General features: G+C 39.9%; 1 protein-coding gene across 9 annotated transcripts in view; it reads left to right on the forward strand.

Annotated features, from left to right (window-relative positions):
* The window catches only part of USP6NL (USP6 N-terminal like), a 211,738-nt gene that overhangs the window by 3,424 nt on the left and 185,111 nt on the right, over window positions 1-23,203 (forward strand). For 4 of the 9 annotated variants that reach the window (XM_039519465.1, XM_039519457.1, XM_039519461.1 and 1 more), the window contains exons 2-3: window positions 515-594; window positions 2,703-2,792. Coding sequence is in view for 8 of the 9 variants with exons in the window: in XM_039519457.1 (XP_039375391.1) it covers window positions 2,789-2,792 (4 nt within the window). In the remaining variant the exon portion in view is untranslated. Of the gene's footprint in view, window position 1; window positions 205-514; window positions 595-2,702; window positions 2,793-23,203 lie in introns of those variants that run through there. The other 5 variants (XM_039519456.1, XM_039519458.1, XM_039519462.1 and 2 more) reach the window with 2 other exon arrangements.

The raw sequence follows: 23,203 nt of genomic DNA on the forward strand, positions 1-23,203 counted from the left end.
CAGAAAGGGCCTTGATTCAACATCTTACATGAAGGTAACCTTTCTAAGGGACACATCTTCACTACAAGAAAAACAAGTAACAGTTTCCTGTCTGACTGAGGAGCATGTGTGTTATAACACTTCTTAATGTTGTTGGTATGTAAGAAAACAGTCTATAACTGTTGCAGAAAAATTCCCAAACATCTTTTTTATTTTTTAACAAAGGTAAGTGACAGTGCTAGAGTGCTTCATCATTTTGACACCCCCCCCCCCCATATGCAGCATTATTCTTGAGGAACAGAAAGTATACTTCAGCATAAAAAATATTAACTGATATGTATCATTTAACAGCATATCTTCAAAGAAAATATTGATAGTGAAATCATTTATCACTGCCCTCCCCCCCATAGATTAGAGTTCAGGTTACAATATAGTGAAATAAGCATTTCTTCATACTTAATAAACACACACTTTGTACTTAAAATGTGGACAGTGTAAAATTTATGACTTTAACTACTAATTTCCTTAATTTTAGGCGCTTGGATTTTGTAAAGGATGTGGGGGATAGCTATGTTGTTGTCACTTAACAACACTGACTGTTTTTCAAAACTAAAGGTTTGTTTTTGTTTCTAGAGCTGTGTTTTCCTGTCCAGGTCAGCAATAGAAAGTGTTGTAATACAGATACCCCTACTAAAGCAGAGTGCTATGCTTGTATGCTATTTTTCCTGTAGTGTAGGCAAAACAATATCCCCCTGAAAACACATTTGAGTGCAGGGCTCTGATTCTCCAGCTGACTCCGCACATGCAGTCCCATTGCAAGATTGGGGCCCAAGTCTGTGTAACTCCAGCCACAATGATACTCTAAAATAATAACTGTAATTAGTGTTGTAAGTGATTAAATGTAGTGAACATTACATTTGCTAATTTTGACATCAATAATCAAAAGAAAACTGATGACTGCAGTTCTAATGATATGTTTTAACTAGTTTCAGAGTAGCAGCCGTGTTAGTCTGTATCCGCAAAAAGAACAGGAGTACTTGTGGCACCTTAGAGACTAACAAATTTATTTCAGCATGAGCTTTCATGAGCTACAGCTCACTTCTTCGGATGCATAGAATGGAACACACAGACAGGAGATATTTATACATACAGAGAACATGAAAAGGTGGAAGTATGCATACCAACAGGAAGAGTCTAATCAATTGAGATGAGCTATCATCAGCAGAAGGAAAAAAAAACACAACCCTTTTGAAGTGATAATTAAGATGACCCATAGAAGGCTGTGTGCGCTTAGATGTTCAATTTCACAGTCATTCATGGAGAGAATTAACAGGACTTGAAATGTCAGTTTTTTTCTTTACCAATTGCAGCATCTCACAACTTTGTGTTCTTTGTTTTGTCTTCTTCCTCCTACTAAGTCTATCTTTTTCACTTTCCCTCCAGTACACAGGGGCTGGTTGCAATATTCATTGGTGTTTGTAAGATCACAGCGCTGTTGCAGTCTTTTTTCTAGCTGTCCCTTTTGCCAGTTTTAGCAATTGATCCAGCAGTTGGAGCTGGATCAACAGTACATACTATGCTCTTTCCTTTACTCTTTTGGCATTTGCTGCAAATCTGTAAATGTTATGCTCAGTCACACTTTTAAAGAAGTTTGATAATTGTCTCTCCTTGTGTGTATTCTCTTTAACCTTATGAGATGATGAGAGTTGAGACTTGAAATCTGAGTCAGCAGAAGGAATTATCTGGCTTGACTAGCACAGGTGGTCAGGCTCTGCAAGTTATATTTGGTCCTGGAAAGAAGAAATAGATCATATTAGAGAATATTCCTTAGTTTACAGAAAGTCTATCCCTGTGCAGGCATTGAAAGAAAACTCTCTTTATAGCCTAATATATAATGGATTTTGCATTTCTTGTTTTTGGTTTTAAATTAATTATGAGATACAGTCATCTCAGTTTTAACCTCCATGAGCAGTTTTATACAGATGTATGAACACTGTTATTAAATAAACATTCTAAAGCATACTTTGCTGTGCTTTTACTATTACAAATTAATGTTGCATGTTTAGCTATGGATAAAGCCGGGCATGTATTGTTGATTTTTTTTATTTATTATTATTTTTTTAACATCTGTCCTACTTAGATGTCTTGTTTAGTTTTGGATTTTTATTTTTGACAGGTGTGATGGCTTACACTCACTCTAGATGGAGTTGTCACTTTTCATGACTTGGTTTCTGGGAGGAGGGGGGGAAGTATTAGAAGTTAATGCCAAAACCATATTTATTTGCTAAATTTTGTGTGTGGTCGTCTCGTTATAGAATACTTTTTACTGCATCTTACTGCTAACTGAATTTACTTGGGAAGAAGTATGACTTTTATAATAACGCTACAGCTACTAGAAAAAATGTGCTCAATCTTGTATTTCATGCCTGAACATTTATTACCCATAAGGGAGCAGTTACAGTTTATGAATTAGTCTTTGAAGACCTACTAGAATGACTCTTACAAGAAAGTGAGAATTTTAGAAGATTAAATTTCAAGATTGTTGTTTCATATCATAAAACAATGAAATCCAATAATTAACAAAGACACTTTTTTTGGTGCGAGGTTTCTTTCTTAAGAAAGGGGATGACAGACTAACAAGGAAATAACTTGTTTTGAAATAATCATTTTTAATTGTTTGGGTATAAGCTGTGAGAATAATACCCTTTTCTTTCTTTGTTCAGGACATGTATACCTCTGAGAAACCTTTTCCAAGAAGATACCTTGGTTCTATACCTGTCTCGGGCTATATGCAAAGAAGTTTCCAGTCATGAGTGAGTAAATTCCTTTATTTGACCATATCTTCATAATAGTCAGAGTTGAAAGTAAGGATTTGTAAAACTTATATCATAGTTTAAAAGAAACCTAAGCCTCTGTATTAGGTTTTGAAAGTTCCTCTTTCAAAAAAAATGTTTAGGTAGAATTGACATCTGAAAAGCTTCCTCTTTCATTTTAAAAACAATAAGCCAAGGGTTGGTCAAGGTGATTCTTAAACCAAAAAAAATAAAATAAATAAATTTATTGATTAGAATGCATATTATGAACAATAAAAAATATGGTAATTTATTTGTTTTTATAAGAGTTGCTATGCTGACAAGACTTTTGGTATAATTTAGGGAGGAAAATTCTGAAACAAGTTGATCTTGTTCATTTGAATCAAATATGCCACAGGCTTTGAGCTAGAAAACTTCTTTGTGCTACTAAAGAACTCCAAAATATGTGGGTGTCCACTAAATTAGAATATTTGGTACAAATCCAGGATAAAATGAAGGGATTTCATTTAAGGGAACAGGGAAATATATTAACCAAGTTCCAGTGAAAAGGTGTGAAAGCAAATGTGCTTTGGCCTGTGTTTAGGAGGCCTGAGCTGGAGAATCTGATGATGTCTGGCAAAAAATAGAGAAGGAAGGAAGCCAAAAGCTCCAGTATCGGGCCTAAGGCCATATTTGATTATGGAGATTTCTCTTTTGTTCTTTGCTAGCAAAATGAGGTGTGTGTTTTTAAAGATAAAGGTGAGTTGTTTATTAGGGAGTTTCACACTGGTAAGACCGAGTAAAATCCATGACAGTGACGCTATCTGGAGTTACATTCCATAGAAATGACAATGAAACCTCTTAGTACAGCCTTTTTACAATTACAAGTATTATGTAATCAGAAGGTAATATCAAGTTTAGTTCAAGACTTAATCTGCTTCTAAAGTGAGAGTCCACTGGTTTATGTCTTGTTTTAAATCTGTTACTTCACTTCCCAGTACAAAGAACTACAATGGTATTCCTCTTTCTACCTGTCTGAGCAATAGCTAACTAATAAAACCATGTCCATGACAGTGAAGTCTTCATTAACAACATGGGCATGCACAGAACCCCTGGCCTAGATCCCCCGCCTATTGAACACATTGGCAAAAGTCCCATTCATTTCTAACATAGCCCTTGCTTATATAGCTTTGTTTGAAGAAAAACAGATGTTAATTTCAGCTCCATTCAAAACAAGGGAAAAACATTTTTTCTTGTCAATTAGAAAAGGGCAAAACTGATAGAGTAAATATTAATTGATCTGCCCCCCATATCCCCCCCCAAAAAAGACTGTAGCTATCTAAAAAGAATGATCAGGTTAATTTATTGAATTTAAGTGTTGTTATTTAGCTGCTATTGTGGTTGGATGCGGTTTCTTTATGTAAAATAAGTAAAATGTTTTCTCCTGCACACAGCAGTTTGCATGGGATCTGGTTCTGTTTAAAACATTTATAATATTGCATAAATAACACCCTTCACTGATGATTCTTATTAAATATACTAAGCATTCCATAAACTTGCCTATACCAGTTTGTCAAACGCTTCTAGATTAGTCTTCCTTGATCTGATACAGCATCAAGGACACTGTCCGTGTCTGGTGAAGTGTGGATATTTGTTTTGATAAATTTTATTTCCTCTCAGAGCATAGTTGCTATGTCAGTCTGGTTCATAAAGTATTCTTGTGATTGTTGTTTATAGAGTCATTGCAGGTTTTGTAACAATGAATGTTTTCAGTGGGAGTTTTGGTTGATTATGGACTGGAGGATTTGGCCTGATATTGGGAAGCATAAGAAGTCCATTCTGCAAATCAGTTGAGATAAAAGTTAATACTAGCATTGCTAAGGCCAACATTGTCAACTGTGACCACAGATTTGGGGTGCTAGTCTGAGGTTCTTTAGACCTGATTTTTCAGAAGTGCTGAGTGGGGAGCTATGAATGCTCAGCACCTTTCGAATATCCAACCTCAAGCATCTCAAGTTGGACATCTGAAATCAGTGTCTGTTTCTGAAAATTGGGCAATTTTTGTTTATTGGCATTAATGTTACTCAGTATGTAGTCACCTGTATTCAGGGGAGCAGCATCTCTCTCAGTCAGGTACAGATGTTCCTTTCCATGATAAGTCATGGATTTCAAGGACAGAGTTGTAAAGATGCCTTTTCCTCTAAATAAGATGAGGAGAATGTTTATTTACAGATGTTAGCTGTAGGAAGTATTACAACTCTACTGGTTGGAGGAAGCATTAGTTAAAGTTTGCTTCCTTAAAAATGTCTTGCAGTAAGAGTTGTTCCCTATAATATTAGACTATGCTCTTCTAAATGTCTTGTAGACTCAGAGGTATTTCCCATATCAGTGAAAAGGTATTTACTTGTATCTCTCAACATGTAAATTATGTCATTAATCACCCATGTGTTGAGAAGAGCTAGGGTCTTATATCTTCAGTCAGATACCTTAAAGTAGTTTAACTATGCGGTTCTCATTTTTCCTAATTTTCACACCTGGTAGTGAAGTTCCAAAAGCACATTTGATGTGTAATATATAATATTAAAATTTCAGTCTCTTTAATTTGCAATGAAGTATTTTAGATTATATTGTCCGTTTTACAATCCGAACAGTGTGATTGAACATAAAAGTTAACATGTGAGGCCTTGGTAATGAAGATGCTTATTGATAACTTTTGAGCATGTGAGTAGTTTCGATTGACTTCATTGGGACTACTCTTGGTCTGAAAGCTAGGCTGCAATAGTGCAAACACTTATAGACTTAAGTGAAGAATATCTATGGAAAGACAGAATCCATCATACACAAGTTATGGCCCATGGATAATTTTTAATAGATTATCTCACATGTTCAAATTAAAGTGGCTTTTATTGAAGTATTTGTTTCACTGGGTTGATATCTAGTGCTTTTTATACGTCTGCTGGGTTTACAGAAAGACAATTAAATCCAGCTGTCAAATCATGCATATAGTAAAATTGTTATTTTTACAGTGTGACAACTAGATGATACATGGAAGACATGGTAAAAATGTATATTATGTTGAAGTTAGACTATGTAGGGTTCATTTCATATTTAAATATTTAAAGAAATTGCTTATTGTAAAAATCCTGGCTGTACCTAATCTTGCTAAAATCCCACAAGCAGGAGTTTGTTCAATCTGTTTGTAATTTTTTTTCTTCTTAGTGACATTTTAGCTGCAGGAAACTTTACAGGCTCTCATTACAATTTTCCTATGATTACAGGCTCTCTGCTTTTAGTGTTTTTTCTTTTCTTCTTTTTTTTTTGATTACTCCATTGAAGGAAGAGAAGGTCAGCACAGTGAATTTTATTCTTTGAGCTGCTACATTAACTTGGAATTTAGAAACAATGAAATTTAAATGTTAGTACACACTGTTGTACTAAATACTATCATTCTTGCAACAAGCTGCTGACAGCTTCATTTTTTTAAATCAATGGGATGTAGTACTAAGGCTCTTTCCTCCCTCCCCTCAGATCCCTCCAAATAAACTCTGTTGTCATAGTTATTTGGACAAATTGATTCTGCTTTGACTATGTGTTTTTGTACATCAATTTCCCACCCCCCCAAAATCTTACAATGCACAAGTTTGGGAAAATAACTTGCTGTTTTGCATGCTTCAGTAACATTTCTTACTTTAAAGCTATGTTGGGCAAGAACTCTGATGGCTTTATTTGGAAAGTGGATGCCACTGCAATCTAAATACTAAATATTGCTGCCTTCATATAAGAACAGGCAAGGTGGGACTAGTAATGATGAGATCTGAAGCCTTTCACTTCTAGGCCAATGTACATTATAGATGGTGGTAACATGTTCTGTGAATAAAGTGGACTCAGCTGTCAACCTGACTCTTTTTCATGAGAAATAAACTCATACATAGACCAAAAAAAAAAGGGGGGGGAGGGCCTAGAGAGAATGGAGCAGACAGGCACCATAGAGAAAAGCATTGCATGTACACATTTGCTCACATAGCTGCAATTGAGAACTGAATATTCTGGGCCTCTGTTTTTGTACAGTTTCCTGGCATTTGCACATACCTTATCCTGTTAAACAGGATCTGAATTTTGGGTTATACACCTCTATCCCGATATAACGTGACCCGATATAACATGAATTCAAATATAACATGGTAAAGCAGTGCTTGGGGGGGCAGGACTGCGCACTCTGGCGGATCAAAGCAGGTTTGATATAACGCGGTTTCACCTATAACGTGGTAAGATTTTTTGGCTCCCGAGGACAGCATTATATCGGGGTAGAGGTGTATTTTCAGTTTTTCTAAGCCAGGTTGTGTTTGGAGTGAACTTGGAGGGGGTCAGTTAAGGTGTTCTGTAACACAAATGCTGGCAGACACACAGTTCTCTGTGCTATCATGAAGTGTGAGGCTGTTATGTACTTTGTGTATTCCATATAAAGAGTTTTGCAAATAACTCGAAGACTGATTAAAAAGCTTTTTTAAAATACTTTGTTACAGCTGCTGCCAGTGAGTTGCAATAGAAAATCAAAAAAGGAAAAGAGACCAAGTGGCTCACATCCCCAAATAAACTGCATCCCTTGGAAAAAGAAAAAGTGAATTTAAATGTACTTATAATGAAGGGTAATAAAGAGCTGCCAAAGAAGATTGTTATGCAATGTATTGAGTTATTTGTACTATCATTTTTAACAACACACAGCTTTATAAATTCTGCCTAAATGTATGTTTTATGAATGTGACTTTTTTTTCCAAGAGTTGTCCTAACTTCACAGGATAGTATATTTTCTTCGAGTCATTATATTTCTAAAGAATAGGAAGATGAAAAAATGAAGTTTTTGTTTCCGACTCTTTATCCCTGAAATTTGAAAACACTAATCAGATATCAAAAGCTTGGTGATGGAACCATGGGGGACTCTATCCTGGGAAACAGTGACTCTGAAAAGACTTGAGCAGTCCTGATGGATAATCAGCTGATCCTGAGCTCCCAGTACGATGCTGTGGCCAAAAGGGCTAATGCAATCCTTGGATGTATAAACAGGAGACTCTTGAATAGAAAGGTTATTTTACTCTGGAATGCTGTGTCCAGTTCTGGTGTTCACAATTCAGGAAGGGTGTTGATAAATTGGAGAGGGTTCAGAGATTAGCCACAAAGAATGATTAAAGGATTAGAAAACATGCCTTATAGTGATATTCAAGGAGCTCAATCTATTATTTTATCAGAGAGAAGTTGAAGGGATGACTTGATCATAGTCTCTAAGAATCTACATGTGGAACAAATATTAATAATGTGCTCTTCAGTCTAATGGAGAAATGTATAACATAATCTGGTTGAAGCTAGACTAATTCAGACTGGAAATAAGGTGTAAATGTTTGACAATGAGTGTAATTAAACACTGGAACAATTTACCAAAGGTTGTGGTGGATTCTTCATAAGTAGTGGTTTTTAAATGAATTGCATGTTTTTCTTAAAAATCTGCTCTGGGAATTATTTTGGGGCAGTTCTATGGTCTGTGTGGTATGGGAGGTCAGACTAGATGATCACAGTAGTCTCTTCTGACCTTGGAATCTATGAATCCATGAATTTGGAATTCTGAAGAGTTGTAGTGCCTACAAATTCACAAATGCTTAGATTGAAAAACTCAGGATGTATTCACAGTGAAATAGTAGAATATTTTAAGGATCACAGTTATTTCTGGGTTGTTGGGGTTTTTTAAATATCAGGAATGAACCAAAATTCACCAGTTAAAGATAACTAACCACTATTTTGTCTTAAAACTTCTGTGATTGACAACATTCAGTGCAAGGTACTTACAAAGGGAAATTTTATACTGTATATTTTGAGGGATTGTCATCCCTGGGGTGCAGTCTGGGAGCCATAGGAACTGCTGTGCCCCCTAACCAGTCAGCTGGGTTGGCTCTTCTCACATTGCTCTGCTGGTGATTCAGCCAGCCTCTCCAGGCCCTGTTATCACCCAACATGGCCGCATGTGGCACCACACACCCAACTGAGCTACCTGAGTGCTTTACCTAAGCCACTCAAAGACAAACAGCCAATTTCCCAGCTCCTGAGCCTTGTACCCTTGCTGGAGTACAAATCCAGAATTATACAGTCTTGTGCTGCACAGGGATTTGTACAATACAAGCTCATTAATATATTCACTTCCCCCTCAACACGGAAAAGATATGCAACAGCCTTTGTTTACAGAACTAAGATTTTCCCAGACACTTCACTCAAAACACACTGGTTAAGATAAAACCTAAAACAAGCTTATTAACCACAGAAAGATAGATTTCAAGTGATTATAGGTGATAGCAAACTGATCAAAGCAGATTACCTAGCAAATAAATAAAAATCCGCAAACTAAACCTAATATGCTAGATAGAGGGGATTTGAATTAGCAATTTCTCATCCTGACTGATGATACAAGCACCTCACCCAAGTTTCCATACACAGGCTAGAAATCCCTTTAGCCTGGGACCTGCACTTCTCCCAGTTCAGTCTTTGTTCCTCAGGTGTTTCCAGGAGTTTTCATTTGTGGGGAGTGAGGCCAAGAGATGATGTCACTCCCCAACTTACATAGTTTTTCCATATGGTGGGAACCCTTTGTTCCAAACTCAGTTCCCAGTTTAGCTTGCGGGAAAAATACAGGTACCAAAATGGAGTTCAGTGTCAGGTGGTCTGGTCACATGCCCTTGCATACCTTGCTGAGTCATAGCAGCCATAACTCATAGGCTGGGTGAAACGCTAAGGAAGGCTAAGCTCTTCTGTGGTCCATTTTCTTTGTTGATGAGCCATTAGCACTGTCTAGCTTCTTCATTGTTGTACCTGAAAGGCTAGTTGTGGGTGTTACCCAGAGTAAGGACATTTGAAATACAGATATAGAGTCAATATTCATAACGTCAGATACAAAAATGATGCATGCACACAAATAGGATAATCATATTCAGCAAATCATAACTTTTCCAATGACCTCACGTGACCCATCTTGTACAAAATGCATCATAATTATGTCAAAATCATATCACAATCATATTACTATAATTAATATGGGATACAGTGTCACACACATCTTGCTTGAAAAGACCTGTGAACTGCCTCTTCCTGAAGTTACACAGAAGAGGTATTTAATAGTAACTTGGTGTGGCAGGCTCTCAGGTCTCAAGGAGAAAGAATAGGATAATCATGTTAAGCCTAGTCATGGGCATAGTAGAAAGACAGCGTAAATAGTTAAAAACTTAAATCTGTACTTATAGTTACCTTTTTCACTTAAATATTTTTCCTTTCAGGGGTTAATACTTTCCTCTCTTGCTGTTTTATTCGTGGCATATCTTGCCTTTCGGTCTACTCTTCTCTTCCTTCGGTCTGCAGTTTTTTACTTTAATTTCCACTCTTTTTAGATACTGACTGTGCATGGTGGGTCACCTGGCTGGCTTCTCTGCACTTCAGAGATTGCAATCAGCGCTAGAGGGAACAGAGTGGTTACTGCAATAGCACCACGCTAAAGGCAGGTGTCTGGCCTAAATGGAGAATTGGTGTTTAGGTCAGAATTACTAAGTTATGGAAGCTTTCTCATCTTTGAGAAAAGGCCTTGACTGAGCTGTAATTAGGAAGTTCTGGAGAGAACAGGGATTGGACTAAGATACTGTATCTTAATATGTAGAGCACTTGAAAGTGGAATTTCTGTCAGCTGATATATAGAAAAATGTAAGTTACTATCACTCCCATAATCTTTTTTCTGGAACATCATAAACTATAAGTTACTTTTTAAATAATATTTGTGGGTAAACTTCACTGAGATCAGTACTAGACACCTCACATAGCTAGATTATACTGCCTTTGTCTAGTGATGTCTGGTAACTTAATTTCGGTGCTGTGCTTGAAAGTGTGAAGCACTGTCTAAGTGCTAAGTATCCTAACTACTTTATAGCAAACTGTCAGACAGCCAGTTAGAGGCTGTATGTTGGGTCTGCAAAACAGTGTGATAACACTATGTCACAATGATGAATTGCTAAAGGGAAGTGGCCTCCACAGACAAGACCCTGTCCACTGATCTATACCTCTTAAGTAAAGAGTCCCAGAGCATATTATGTTATAGTGTGACTTCTGTTCGAGTGGATGAGGTGATTCTACATTGACTATATTTCAACACTGCAAAAATTTGAGGAAATAACTTATTCTCTTGTGCCTTGATTTTACCCTTGCAGATAAGAAAATCCCTTTTGCTGCTTGTCAAGCAAGTGGCAACCAATAGAAAATGAGCATGTTACTCATGTTAAAATATGGCGGGGAGATTACCTGGACATCTCCCAACCATCTCCCCCCAATTCCTAGTTTAAAGCTCTCTTAATCAGTTGTGCCAGCATCCATGCTAGAAGTCTATTTCCCTCCCTACAAGTGACATCCATCCCGAGAGAACAGTCGACTGTCCATGAATGCCTCCTAGTGGCAATACATCCCAAAGCCCTCCTTATAGCACCACTGCCTGAGCCATCTGTTGATCGCCGTAATCTTGGCACACCTTTGTTGCCCTTCTCTAGGAACAGGCAGAATCCCACTGAAGATCACCTGAGCTTCGATTTCCTTAAGCGTCTTCCCCAGCCTGGCATAGTCTCCCTTGATACGTTCCAGCGAGAATCTAGCAGTATCATTCGTTCTCACATGAAGGACAATCAGCAGATTCTTTCCTGCTCCCGTTAGGATCCTCTTCAGCCTCAGGTCCACATCCCGTATCTTAGCAGCCAGCAGACCAGCACACCCTTCTGTTCTCTGGATCAGCTCTGGTTACGCTCTGGTTACAAGTCTGTCTATTCTTCTCAGTAAAGAGTCCCCAATCACATAGACCTGCCTTTTCCTGGTGACGGTGCGATTCTCCGGTCTATCCCCTGTTCCCTCTGGCTGCAAGTCCTCTCGATTCCTATTCACCCTTGCAATCCTCTGCAACTCATCCCATATATCTCTTCCAAATGGCACAGGGAATTTTTTGGGTCTATAACTTTTTCAAATTCTCTATCTTTGGTTGTGATGCCTTCAGATAACTACTGTCTTGCATTGCTAGACTGCTGGCCACTTGTGATTACTGAGATCAGTGTTATGACTAATTGATACCTGCACTCTTGACTCTACTGTAACCTTGTCCTCTCCCTGGTGCCATGTTTAATCTAGATCCTAGATTGGGAGCTCTGCGAGGAATGGCCTATATTTGTACTTTTTGTTTGTACAGCATCTAGTATAATGGGGCCTTGACTGGGGACCTTTAGACACTACTGCAATAGAAATAGTAAGGGCTGGTCTGTGCTAGAAAATTAGGTTGGTTTAACTACATCGGTCATGGGTGTGAAAAATCCAAACCCCTGAGTGGTATAGTTAAGTTGACCTAAGTCCCCCTGTCGACAGCTCTAGGTCAACAGAAAAATTATCTTGGGGAGATGGCTGACCTATGCTAGTGGGAAAATCCCTCCCATTGGTGTAGGTAGTTTCTACACTGAAGCACTATAGTGGTGCAGATGCAGCATTTTAAGTGTAGACAAGCCCTAAGTAACAAATATACATCAAATATCTGTCACAGGGGGAAGAGATTCATTTTATCTGAGATCCTTGTCACCAGTGATGATTTGTCACATTCAGATACTTTCCAAAGATGCAGGACACACGTGCTCATATCTAAAATACAGGAAAAAATGGATAGCTCTAGATGTAAATGTTGGGGCAGCGACCCTCTGTGTTCTCTATACAAAGCACCTACCACAAAGGGTATAGCACCTACCACAAAGGGATCCTGGTCCATGACATGGGCTCCTGGGTATAGGCAACAGTAGTATAGGTCTCTCGCAACTTACGCGCATTTAACATGCGCGATTTCAGCTTTACGCTGAAAGGCCTGGAGTCTGGGAGGGGGCGTGGCTGCAAGATTTAAAGGTCCTGGGGCACCATCTGTGGCCGGGAGTCCCAGGGCCTTTAAATCACCCAGGGGGCTCCCAGCTGCAGAGGTGGCTGGTAGCCCCTGGGGCGAACTAAAGGGGCCGAGGCTCCAGCCACCATGGAGCTTTGGGCCCTTTAAATGCCAGCCCCAGCCCAGCTGCCAAAGCTGCGGGCGGGATTTAAAGGGCTCCTCCGTGCTCTCACCGCGGCGGGAAGCCTGGCGGAGCCCTTTAAATCCTGCCCACAGCTCCGGCGACCGGGTGTGGGGGGGGGCCTCTTTGAATCCTGTCCGCAGCTCCGGTGGCCGGGTGTGGGGGGTATTTAAAGGGCTCCACCAGGCTCCCCACTGCGGCGGGAAGCCTGGCGGAGCCCTTTAAATCCCGCCTGCAGCTCGGGCGAGGGGGGGGTGGTGGGAATCCCTTTAAATCCACCAACCCTTTAAATGCCCTCCCGGCCCCGCCGCCGGAGCTGCGGGTGGGATTTAAAGGGCTTGGGGTTTTGACTATATGTGGTTTTTGCTTTACGCGATAACTGCGGAACGGAACGCCCGCCTAAGATGCGACAGACCTGTAATCTCTTGGTGATGTGAATTATCTTCAAATCCATTCATAAGAACGTTTTCCCCCTATATGTGAAGGGTTGGGAGGCTTCAGATGGGTTGAAGAGAGATTTCCAAAAGCAACTGATGCTGAGCAAATAGAAAGCTTTCTAATGTGAGTCATGATGTTCTTCTCCTTTTGTCTGTGCTGTTGATCAAGCTATATACAGCATTGCACTGGAAAGACTGAGCAGCCGCCATCCACCAGTGGAATAGAATTGTTGATAGCAGTAAACATTAAGCAACAGCTTTTTAAGTGGTACATTTCTTATTGCTCAGATGTTCTAATTCAGCATATCAATTTACTGATTTTAAAGATATGCTTATTTTAAACTACAATGATTGATTTGTGGTTAACCAAAAAGCTATACTACTCTGTGGCATTAGTCTGTTCTTAACATGTTTTCTTATTGGATACAACCTCTTTGATTTGTAGCACAGATAGAAGATGCTGGGGATTGATACCATATGTGGTGTAATGCAAGTAATCCCAGCAGGATTCCCCAACTAGTTCTGTTTTTCTTTACATTTAAGATCTTTTCTTTATTTAAACCATCTAACTTGCTGACTCTTAGCTGTTGTTCCAAGAGTGTTTGCAGATGTTTTGTGCATTAGGTAGCTATGTTGAGTGATATTATATCTAGCAGCTGGTCAAAAAGTTGTTTAATCTCTCATTGGGAAAACTAGTTAAAATCCTTGCCTCAAAATTATACAGAAGAATGGCCAGACTGGATCTGTTTTTTGTTGCAGTATTTTTATCCCTATTTGTATAACATTGGTGCATCTCCACTGGAGATAACAAAGGTGATATCATTAAGAGAACACTGGAAACAGGTAGGATGGAGTCTATTTAAAAAAAAAAAAAGTTGCCTAAACCTGGGTGGGTCATTTGGTTGGAACAATGGGCACTGTCAGACTGAGGCTGCCGACCAGACCACTGAGAACAGCAAGTGTACGGCAATCTGCTGCCTGGAAAAACAGGTGATTGGGGAACTAACCTAACAAAACTTCCACACTCTCCTACATTTTGGTTTTGTTATCTTTACTTTCAGAAAAGGGAGGCCCTGGCTGCCCCTGTACACCCATGTGACTGTCTTTAAAATGAGAGTTGCTGCATACAGAGGCCTTGTGCTTTTCCTGCCCTTTGTCTAGCATTAGTGCAATTCCAGTAGTGGTAACAAAGGCGCACAGGTGTTTTTACAATGTTATTTTATAGATAGAGAAATTGAGAGAGAGAGAGAGAGAGAAGTGCAGTAACTTGTAGATGTGGTGTAATCCTAGAGTTAACCATATCTAGCCAACATGTTTTAAAACGCTTTCTATCCTAGTCTACACTAAGTGCCAAATTGTATTTTAACGTACAAGTTAAAATATGATAACAATATGTTTTTTAAAACACAGTGCTTTGTCTGAGTACAACTACTAGTACTGGTTAAAAAAAAAAAATGTACAGCAGCAAGTACACCTCCTAAAAACGAAGGTGGAACATTGTGGGTTTCTAGGCTCTGAAAATCAATTTTCCAAATTTAAATGGTAAAATCTCTGTATTAGCCCCCCTTTTACTATTTATTTTAAATTAATAATTGAGTAAAGAAAGTTTCACTTGTGTGGTGGTATCGGCTGGATTACTATGAAAACATAAATAAAATTTCCTTGGTGTGTAAATCAAAGTGTAATCAAATACATTCAAAAGCCTTCGGTTTAAATACATATCCCTTCGTGTATCTTGGCCTTATTGGGTAAAGGAAAATTCACACTTTAGTGAGCAATAATTATTATTGCTGTCTGTTCTATGCAGCTAATGAAGCCACATCTTTTGCAATGGTGAAATAAGGTATGGTGTCTTCACTGTAGTGGCTGTGGGCAGCTGCATCCTATTATTTCTTGAATGAAATATCAACAAAGGCATGTTTCATTCAGTGAAGAATTTGATCTTTCTAACAAATAGTGACAGATGGAATTGTGTAGTTACCTTGGTTGTGTGTAAAAGGGTAAAATAATCTTGTTAATATATTTCTCAGTAGAAAATTGAAGAAAGACTGTTTAAGGACAAAAATATATTTTTTCTACCTTCTCTTTGAATTGATTTATAGTCTTGTTAGTCTTTAATATGGTTCCTTTTGGCACAATATGTAGGTTTTACAGAATTACTTAAAACCACAACATGAGTATTAAAATGTAGTTGTGAATACCATTAAAGTTGTGACACAAAAGCCAGGATGTACAAGGTTGAGGAAACATCTTGCTGTACCTGTAATCATGATGTTATATTAGTAACTTACATTTCTGCTTTGAATCTCTTTTTTTGGCTACTGTTTTATTGCAACAACCTCAACTTAATAAAATATTTCTATTTTAATCTTCTAATTTGTAAATTTTCCCTCTGTATATCTGTCAATTGTTAGTGTACATAATTTTAAAAATAGTATATGAGAAATTGTATACTTTTCTCTTTTCCCTACAAATGTACACTAAGATGAGATTTGGTGCCTGGATTCCTATTAACGTTTCCATTGATTCCATTTCACTGTTAAATTTTATTAGATGAAATCTGATCTACAAATGAACTGTTAGGAGATAACATTTAAAAAAATAGATCAGTTAAAACAGTATTTACAGTTGCATGATATTTGGCTTTATTTAAAAAAAAAATTAGACTTGGTTAATGTGGATTGTTGTCTTTTGTGAAATATTTTTTGTGAAAGAAGTGGGGTGAAGAATCATTAAGAACCTGTATTCACTCTTTTCATAATATTCAGGTATCTAGACTGACATGACTGTATTGAAAGGACTTAAGAATAGCTATTAGGGCTGTCAATTAATTGCAGTTAACTCATGTGATTAAAAATAATTACGATTAATTTTTTAATCATTAATATTTTTTAGTTAAATCGCACTGTTAAACAATAGAATACCAATTGAAATGTATTAAATGTTTTTGGAGTTTTTTCCACATTTTCAAATATATTGATTTAAATTACAACACAGAATACAAAAAGAACAGGAGTACTTGTGGCACCTTAGAGACTAACAAATTTATTTGAACATAAGCTTTCGTGGGCTACAGCCCACTTCATCAGATGCATAGAATGGAACATATAGTAAGATGATTTTATATTTTACACACACACACACACACACACACACACACACACACACACACACACACACACACACACACACACACACACACACACACACACACACACACACACACACACAACTGTAAGAGCAGGGGTCGGCAGCGTGCCGGTAATACATTTTAATGTTTTTAGAAGGTCTCACTCTGTCTATATATTATATAACTAAACTAGTGTTGTATTGTAAAATAAACAAGGTTTTCAAAATGTTTAAGAAGCTTTATTTAAAATTAAATTAAAATGTTGATCTTACGCTGCCGGCCCGCTCAGCCCGCTGCTGGTCTGAGGTTCTGTTCACCTAGGCTGGCAGCGGGCTGAGCGGGGCCTGTGGCCGGGACCCTGGCTGGCAAGGGTCCGGCAGCGGACTGTGCGGGGCTGGCGGCCGGGACCCCAGACTGGCAGTGGGCTGAGCGGCTCAGCCCACTGCCGCTCAGGGGTTCTATCTGCCGACTCCTGCCAGCCGGCATCCCGGCTGCTGGATCCGCTCAGCCCTCTGCCAGTCTGGGGTCCCGGCCTTGCCCACAGACAGTGGGTACCTACCTTCTCCCTGGTTCTGGCCCATTCTCTTCCTCTCTCTGCACTGAGCTGAGGGTGGGAGTGCACTGAGCACAGGGGGGGGGGGTGGTGAAGGCCAGAGCCAGAGGGAGGAGGGGGGGGGGGGGCACAGGAGGTTTGGGTGGTGGGGGTGGGGCACTTACCTGGCAGCTCCACTTTGATGCAAGAGGTGTGGTGGGGGGAGTGGGGTGGGTGCCTCTCTGTGGGGGTGGTTGGGGGGGTGGGGTGGGGGGGGCGATGTGGAGGTGGGGTGTGGGAGCTGTTTGAGTTGTTGGGGGTGTGTGTGTGGAGAGAGAGGCAGGGGGGGGGGGGGGGGGTGGAAGGGGAGGGGGGCAGGGCAGGGGTGGGGTGTGTGGTGGGGTGTGTGTGTGGGGGTCAGGGCTGTGTGTGTGTGTGGGGGGGGGGCTGGGGGGGGGGGCAGGGGGGGGCCAGGGCTTGTCCCTCCCTGGTCCTGGGGCCCCTCCCTGGCCCCCCCCCCTCCTCCCCACCCCCATTAAGTGTCCCTGCTCCTTGTCCCCTGACTGCCCCCCTAGGACCCTACCGCCTACCTGTCCTCTGACTGCCACGACCCTTATCTACACCCCCGCCCCCAGACAGACCCCTGGACTCCCATGCCTATCCAACCGCTCCCCACCCCCTGACAGGACCCCCAGAACTCCTGACCCATACAACCCCCTCTGCTCTCTGCCTGCCCCAACCCCTCTCCACACCCCAGCCTCCTGACAGGCCCCCAGAACTCCTGACTCATCCAACCCCCATCTCCTTGTCCCTTGACCACCCTCCAGAGACCCCCACCCTAACTGCCCCCCCGACCCTCCTTGCTTCCTGTGCCCTGACCCCTATCCATCCCTCGCCCACTGACAGACCCCGGGAATCCCATGCCCCAACCCCTGCTCCCTGACTGCCCCCTCCAGAGACCCCCGCCCTAGCCACCCTGTCCGGGATCCTGCCACCTATCCAACCCACCCTGCCCTCTGTCCCCTGACTGCCCTTACCCCTTCTCCAACCCACCCAGCCCTGGACCCCTTACCATGAGGCTCCAAGCAGAGCCAGATATGCTGCCCCGTGGGAGCGCGCAACCCCGCCCCTCAGAGTGGGGCTCCAGTTGAGCGGGGAGCGTGTCTGCCTCCCCGCGGAGCCAAACACTGCCCCGCGGGAGCATGCAGCCCCGACCCCCCAGAGTGCTGGGGGCATGGCTCCAGGGGAGGAGGGAAGGTGGGGGAGGGGCTGGTGGCTTGCTGTGCTTGGCTGGGTGCTCTGGCCCGGGAGCATGGACCCCGCATCTTTCTGTGCTGGGAGAGTGGAGCCATTTGCCCACCCCGTGCGCACGCCTATGCTTCTGCTCCCTGCCCCCGGAGTGGGGAGCGGAGGGCAGAGGAGAGTGGGCCGGGCCGGGCAGGATTTTTAATGGCACGCTGGAATCCCGGCAGGCAGCAGCGTGCCGTCTTTGGCATGTGTGTCATAGGTTGCCGACCCTTGTGTAAGAGGCTATTTAATTAAGATGAGCTAGTATCAGCAGGAGGAAAAAAAAACTTTTTTGTAGTGATAATCAAGATGGCCCATTTTAGACTGTTGACACTTTGTATTATTTTTATTACAAATATTTGCACTGTAAAAATGATACAAGAAATCGTATTTTTCAATTCCGCTCATATAAATACTGTAGATAATCTTTGTCCTGAAAGTGAAACTTACAAATGTAGATTTTTGTTGTTGTTACATAACTGCACTCAAAACCAAAACAATGTAAAATTTCAGCATCTACAAGTACACTCAGTCCTACTTCTTGTTCAGCTAAGACAAACAAGCTTGTTTACATTTACCGGAGATAATGCTGCTGGCTTCTTATTTACAATGTCACCTGGAAGTGAGAACAGGTGTTCTCATAGCACTTCTGTAGCTGGCATTGCAAGGTATTTACATGCCAGATATGCTAAGTATTCATATGCCCCTTCATTCTTTGGCCACTATTCCAGAGGACATGCTTCTATACTGGTGACGCTTGTTAAAAAAAAATGCGTTAATTAAATTTTGACTGAATTTCTTGGGGGAGAATAGTATGTCCCCTGCTCTGTTTTACACTCATTCTGCCATGTATTTCGTATTATAGCAGTCATGGATGATGACCCAGCACGTTTGTTTTCAGAACACTTTCACTGCAGATTAGACAAAACACAAAGAAGGTACCAATATGAGATTTCTAAAGATAGCTAAAGAACTTAACCCAAGGTTTAAGAATCTGAAGTGCCTTCCAGAATCTGAGAGGAGCGAGGTGTGGAGCATGCTTTCAGAAGTTTTAAAAGAGCAACATTCTGATGTGGAAACTACAGAACCCAAACCACCAAAAAAAGAAACTCAACCTTCTGCTGGTGGCCTCTGACTCAAATAATGAAAATGAACATACATCAGTCCACACTGCTTTGGATCTTTATTGATCAGAACCCGTCACCAGCTTGGACGCATGTCCTCTGGAATGGTGGTTGAAGGTGAAGGGACATATGAATCTTTAGTGCATCTGGCACATAATTATCTTGTGATGCTGGCTACAACAGTGCCATGTGAACACCTGTTCTCACTTTCAGGTGACATTGTAAACAAGAAGCGGACAGCATTATCTTCCATCAATGTAAACAAACTTGTTTGTCTGAGTGTCTGGCTGAACAATAAGTAAGAGTGAGTGGACTTGTAGGCTCTAAAGTTTTACATTGTTTTATTTTTGAATGCAGTTTTTTTGTACATAATTCTACATTTGTAAGTTCAATTTTCATGATAGAGAGATTGCTTTACAGTACTTGTATTAGGTGAATTGAAAAATACTATTTTGTTTTTACAGCACAAATACTTGTAATAAAAAACAAATATGAAGTGAGCACTGTACACTTTGTATTCTGTGTTGTAATTGAATTAAATATATTTTAAAATGTAGAAAACATCCAAAAATATTTAAATAAATGGTATTCTATTATTGTTTAATCTCGTGATTAATCACAATTAATTTGTTTAATCGCTTGACAGCCCTATTAGCTACAGTACCTTTATGTTGTTATTACAGAGTTCAGTGTAACAGCTAAACAGTTCTTTATCAAAGTTTCTCAATGACACCATTGTGAAAAATAATGCAGGCTATATTTCTCAGATTTCTAGATAGCCATTGTTGCACAATTAGCGTACAGGACAGCTGGACTAAGATTGTTGCAGGTACTTGAACTCATTTATTCACATGCTTAAATTTGATGTAAAGTTTTGTATGTGACTGGTTCAGTTACCATAAAACTGTACCCAAAAACTGTACAACTCATGCATTTTGGTGGAAGAGACTATTAGTGTAACACAGATGCCTGTCAGAAAAAATGCAAAATAGAGTACCCTACAAGATTGCTTTCAAAAGCTGTCGCTGTCATTTTTCCTGATGTGTATTTAATACAGACACCCCTCTCTCCGGGTTATGCAAACGCAATTTACACAAATCTGCACTTACAGAAAAAGTTCCATAAGCTAGAAATAGGTGTGTGTTTTGTTTTATTTATTTATTTTATTTATTTTTTACATAAATGTCAGGTATACTTTTCCGACCCTACGCAAAATTTGAGTTATGCAAGGCGTTCCGGAACAGAATGCCTGTGTAAGTCGGGGAGCGTCTGTGTGTGGTTTAAATCTGGCTTCTGAAATTATACTAAATACAGTCAGTCCTTGGCTATGCTTGGAGCTAAACTGTGTTCGACTGCATCAGTGGCTGGCATCCATTATCAGCCGGTAGTTTAGGCCTTGTTCTTGAAAGATGATCCATCTGGGAGAACCCCATTGACTTCATTGGGTCGCTACAAGGGCACAGGAGTTTGTCTAGGCTGGCTTGTAAAATAAGGATTATAGCTAATGTAGAAAAGGCCTAGGAGGGAGGAAATGAGTAATGGTAATAATACCACATGATAGCTATGTGCACAGTTTGATAGTTAAATCAGTTTTAAAAAGATTATTCATGACTACTGCTTTGTAACCATCCATATTATCTGGCTTCTTGTATGCTCTCTTCCTCTCTCTGTCATTCTTACATTCTTGTGTCCCTGGTTGGATCTTTGTGTACCTTATAGATGAATCCTGGCCCCACTGAAGTTCATGGTAAAATTCCCATGGACTTCAGTGGGGTCAGGATTTCACTTTGACTTCCACCAGTTCTAAAATGCGGACATGGCCAGAGTCTTCCAGGAAAAACCAGTAGAGAAGACTGGAATTTGTAATGTAAAAAAAATAAAAATAAAAATCAGACTTTTTTGAAAGAGAAGTTTCATGCCTGTGTATATTCCAAATTAGAAAAAAGAGGGGCACACTTTTTTTTTTTCCGTTTTGTAGGTCACCTTTTAAAGTGAGAGCTAGTAAAAAGAAAAAAAAAGTACCTTTCTTCTGAAAAAAGTCTTTTTATCCAAGGACTGAAACACTGATTCATAGCCTGTTGTTTTTTTTGTCTTCTGTTTTTTTGTAACCTAATAAACTTTATAAAATAAAACCTCCAACCCTTTTGCTTCTGAGCCTAATTTTTCAAAAGCGTTAAGTGATTTTTAGAATCTCAATTTTTGAGTTTGACTTGAGGCACTTTTAAAGGGGGCCTGACTTGCAGGAAGTGCTGAGAACCTAGTCTCTGAAAATTGAGCCCTTTTAAAGTGTCTCAATCTATGCCTTGGATTTTAAACTGGAACATTTCACAAGATGCAAGCAGTTTCCTAGCATATGGTACCACAATTCCAGCTATGATCTCTTGAGGAAAGTAGATTCTTTTCCTTTTCATCTCTCTTGTGATCCTCTTCTCCACACAGTACACTTGCATAGTGCTGCAATAAGTGTCTGATTCTCATTAGGTTTTTGAGATTTATGGGAGGCATTTGGCAGAATCCTAGTGTTCCATATTAATAACATTCTAGCTATAGTAGACTATTAAAATTTAATGAATGTAAAGTGTAGACTTTAATTCAGACACTAAAGAATTAATTCAAAATATTAGTGAGAAAGGGTAGATAATATTAACAACATTTGTAAAATAGGTTAGCTTACGTAATGATGTATAGTCTATCTTAGAGGTGCTTTAGGGCCTATGTGTTTTGAGACTTTTGAAGGATAAATCCAACAGCTGAAGTCCGAGATGACTATTTTGAAACAAAAGTCCCTAACGATACTTTACTTGTTTTTAATAATTTGTTAACTTGGTAAAATTCAGATACTGATACAGTATACCGAACTACTATTTTTGGTGAAGAGTCTAATCTTTCTTCCCAGTTTACTATGCAGATGCCTCATCAATATCTCACTGTTTGTATGTCACATATCTAAAAAGGACCTGTTCCAAAATAGTATCTTTTACTTATGCCTATACATTCAGAAATGTTTTAAGCCCAAAATGTCCGTGGGTGAAAATTTGCCTGCGAGTGGAAGAATAGTTATTTCTGCTAAGAGTTTTGTTTCAATTTCTTGCTGGGACTGGTTAGAACCCATGTGGAGTTGGACAGATGCTGCTGTGTGTAATTTTCTAAAATTGTAGCTTTAGAACCAAATGCTCATTTCAGTCATGAAGGAAGCCAGCCTTAACTACTACTAATAAAAAGATGCAAATGGCTAGTCTTCGATGACAAATATATAAACATAAGTCTTGGCACCAACATTTGCAGAACTAACCAAATACTGTAGTACAGGGGTCGGCAACCTTTCAGAAGTGGTGTGCCGAGTCTTCATTCATTCACTCTAATTTAAGGTTTTGCGTGCCAGTAATACATTTTAACGTTCTTAGAAGGTCTCTTTCTATAAGTTTATAATATATAACTAAACTATTGTTGTATGTAAAGTAAATGAGGTTTTTAAAATGTTTAAGAAGCTTCATTTAAAATTAAATAAAATGCAGAGCCCTCCGGACCAGTGACCAGGACCCAGGCAGTGTGAGTGCCACTGAAAATCAGCTTGCGTGCCGCCTTCAGCACCCGTGCCATAGGTTGTCTACCCCTGCTGTAGTATATATCTTAAAAAAAAGAACGAGGAGTACTTGTGGCACCTTAGAAACTAACAAATTTATTTGGGCATAAGCTTTAGTGGACTAAAACCCACTTCATCGGATGCATGCAGTGGAAAATACAGTGGAAGACACACACACACACACACACACACACACACACACACACACACACACACACACACGTGAAAAAATGGGTGTTGCCATA

Source organism: Mauremys reevesii, linkage group 1, assembly GCF_016161935.1.
Source record: "Mauremys reevesii isolate NIE-2019 linkage group 1, ASM1616193v1, whole genome shotgun sequence".
In the NCBI taxonomy this organism is placed as follows: domain Eukaryota; kingdom Metazoa; phylum Chordata; order Testudines; family Geoemydidae; genus Mauremys; species Mauremys reevesii.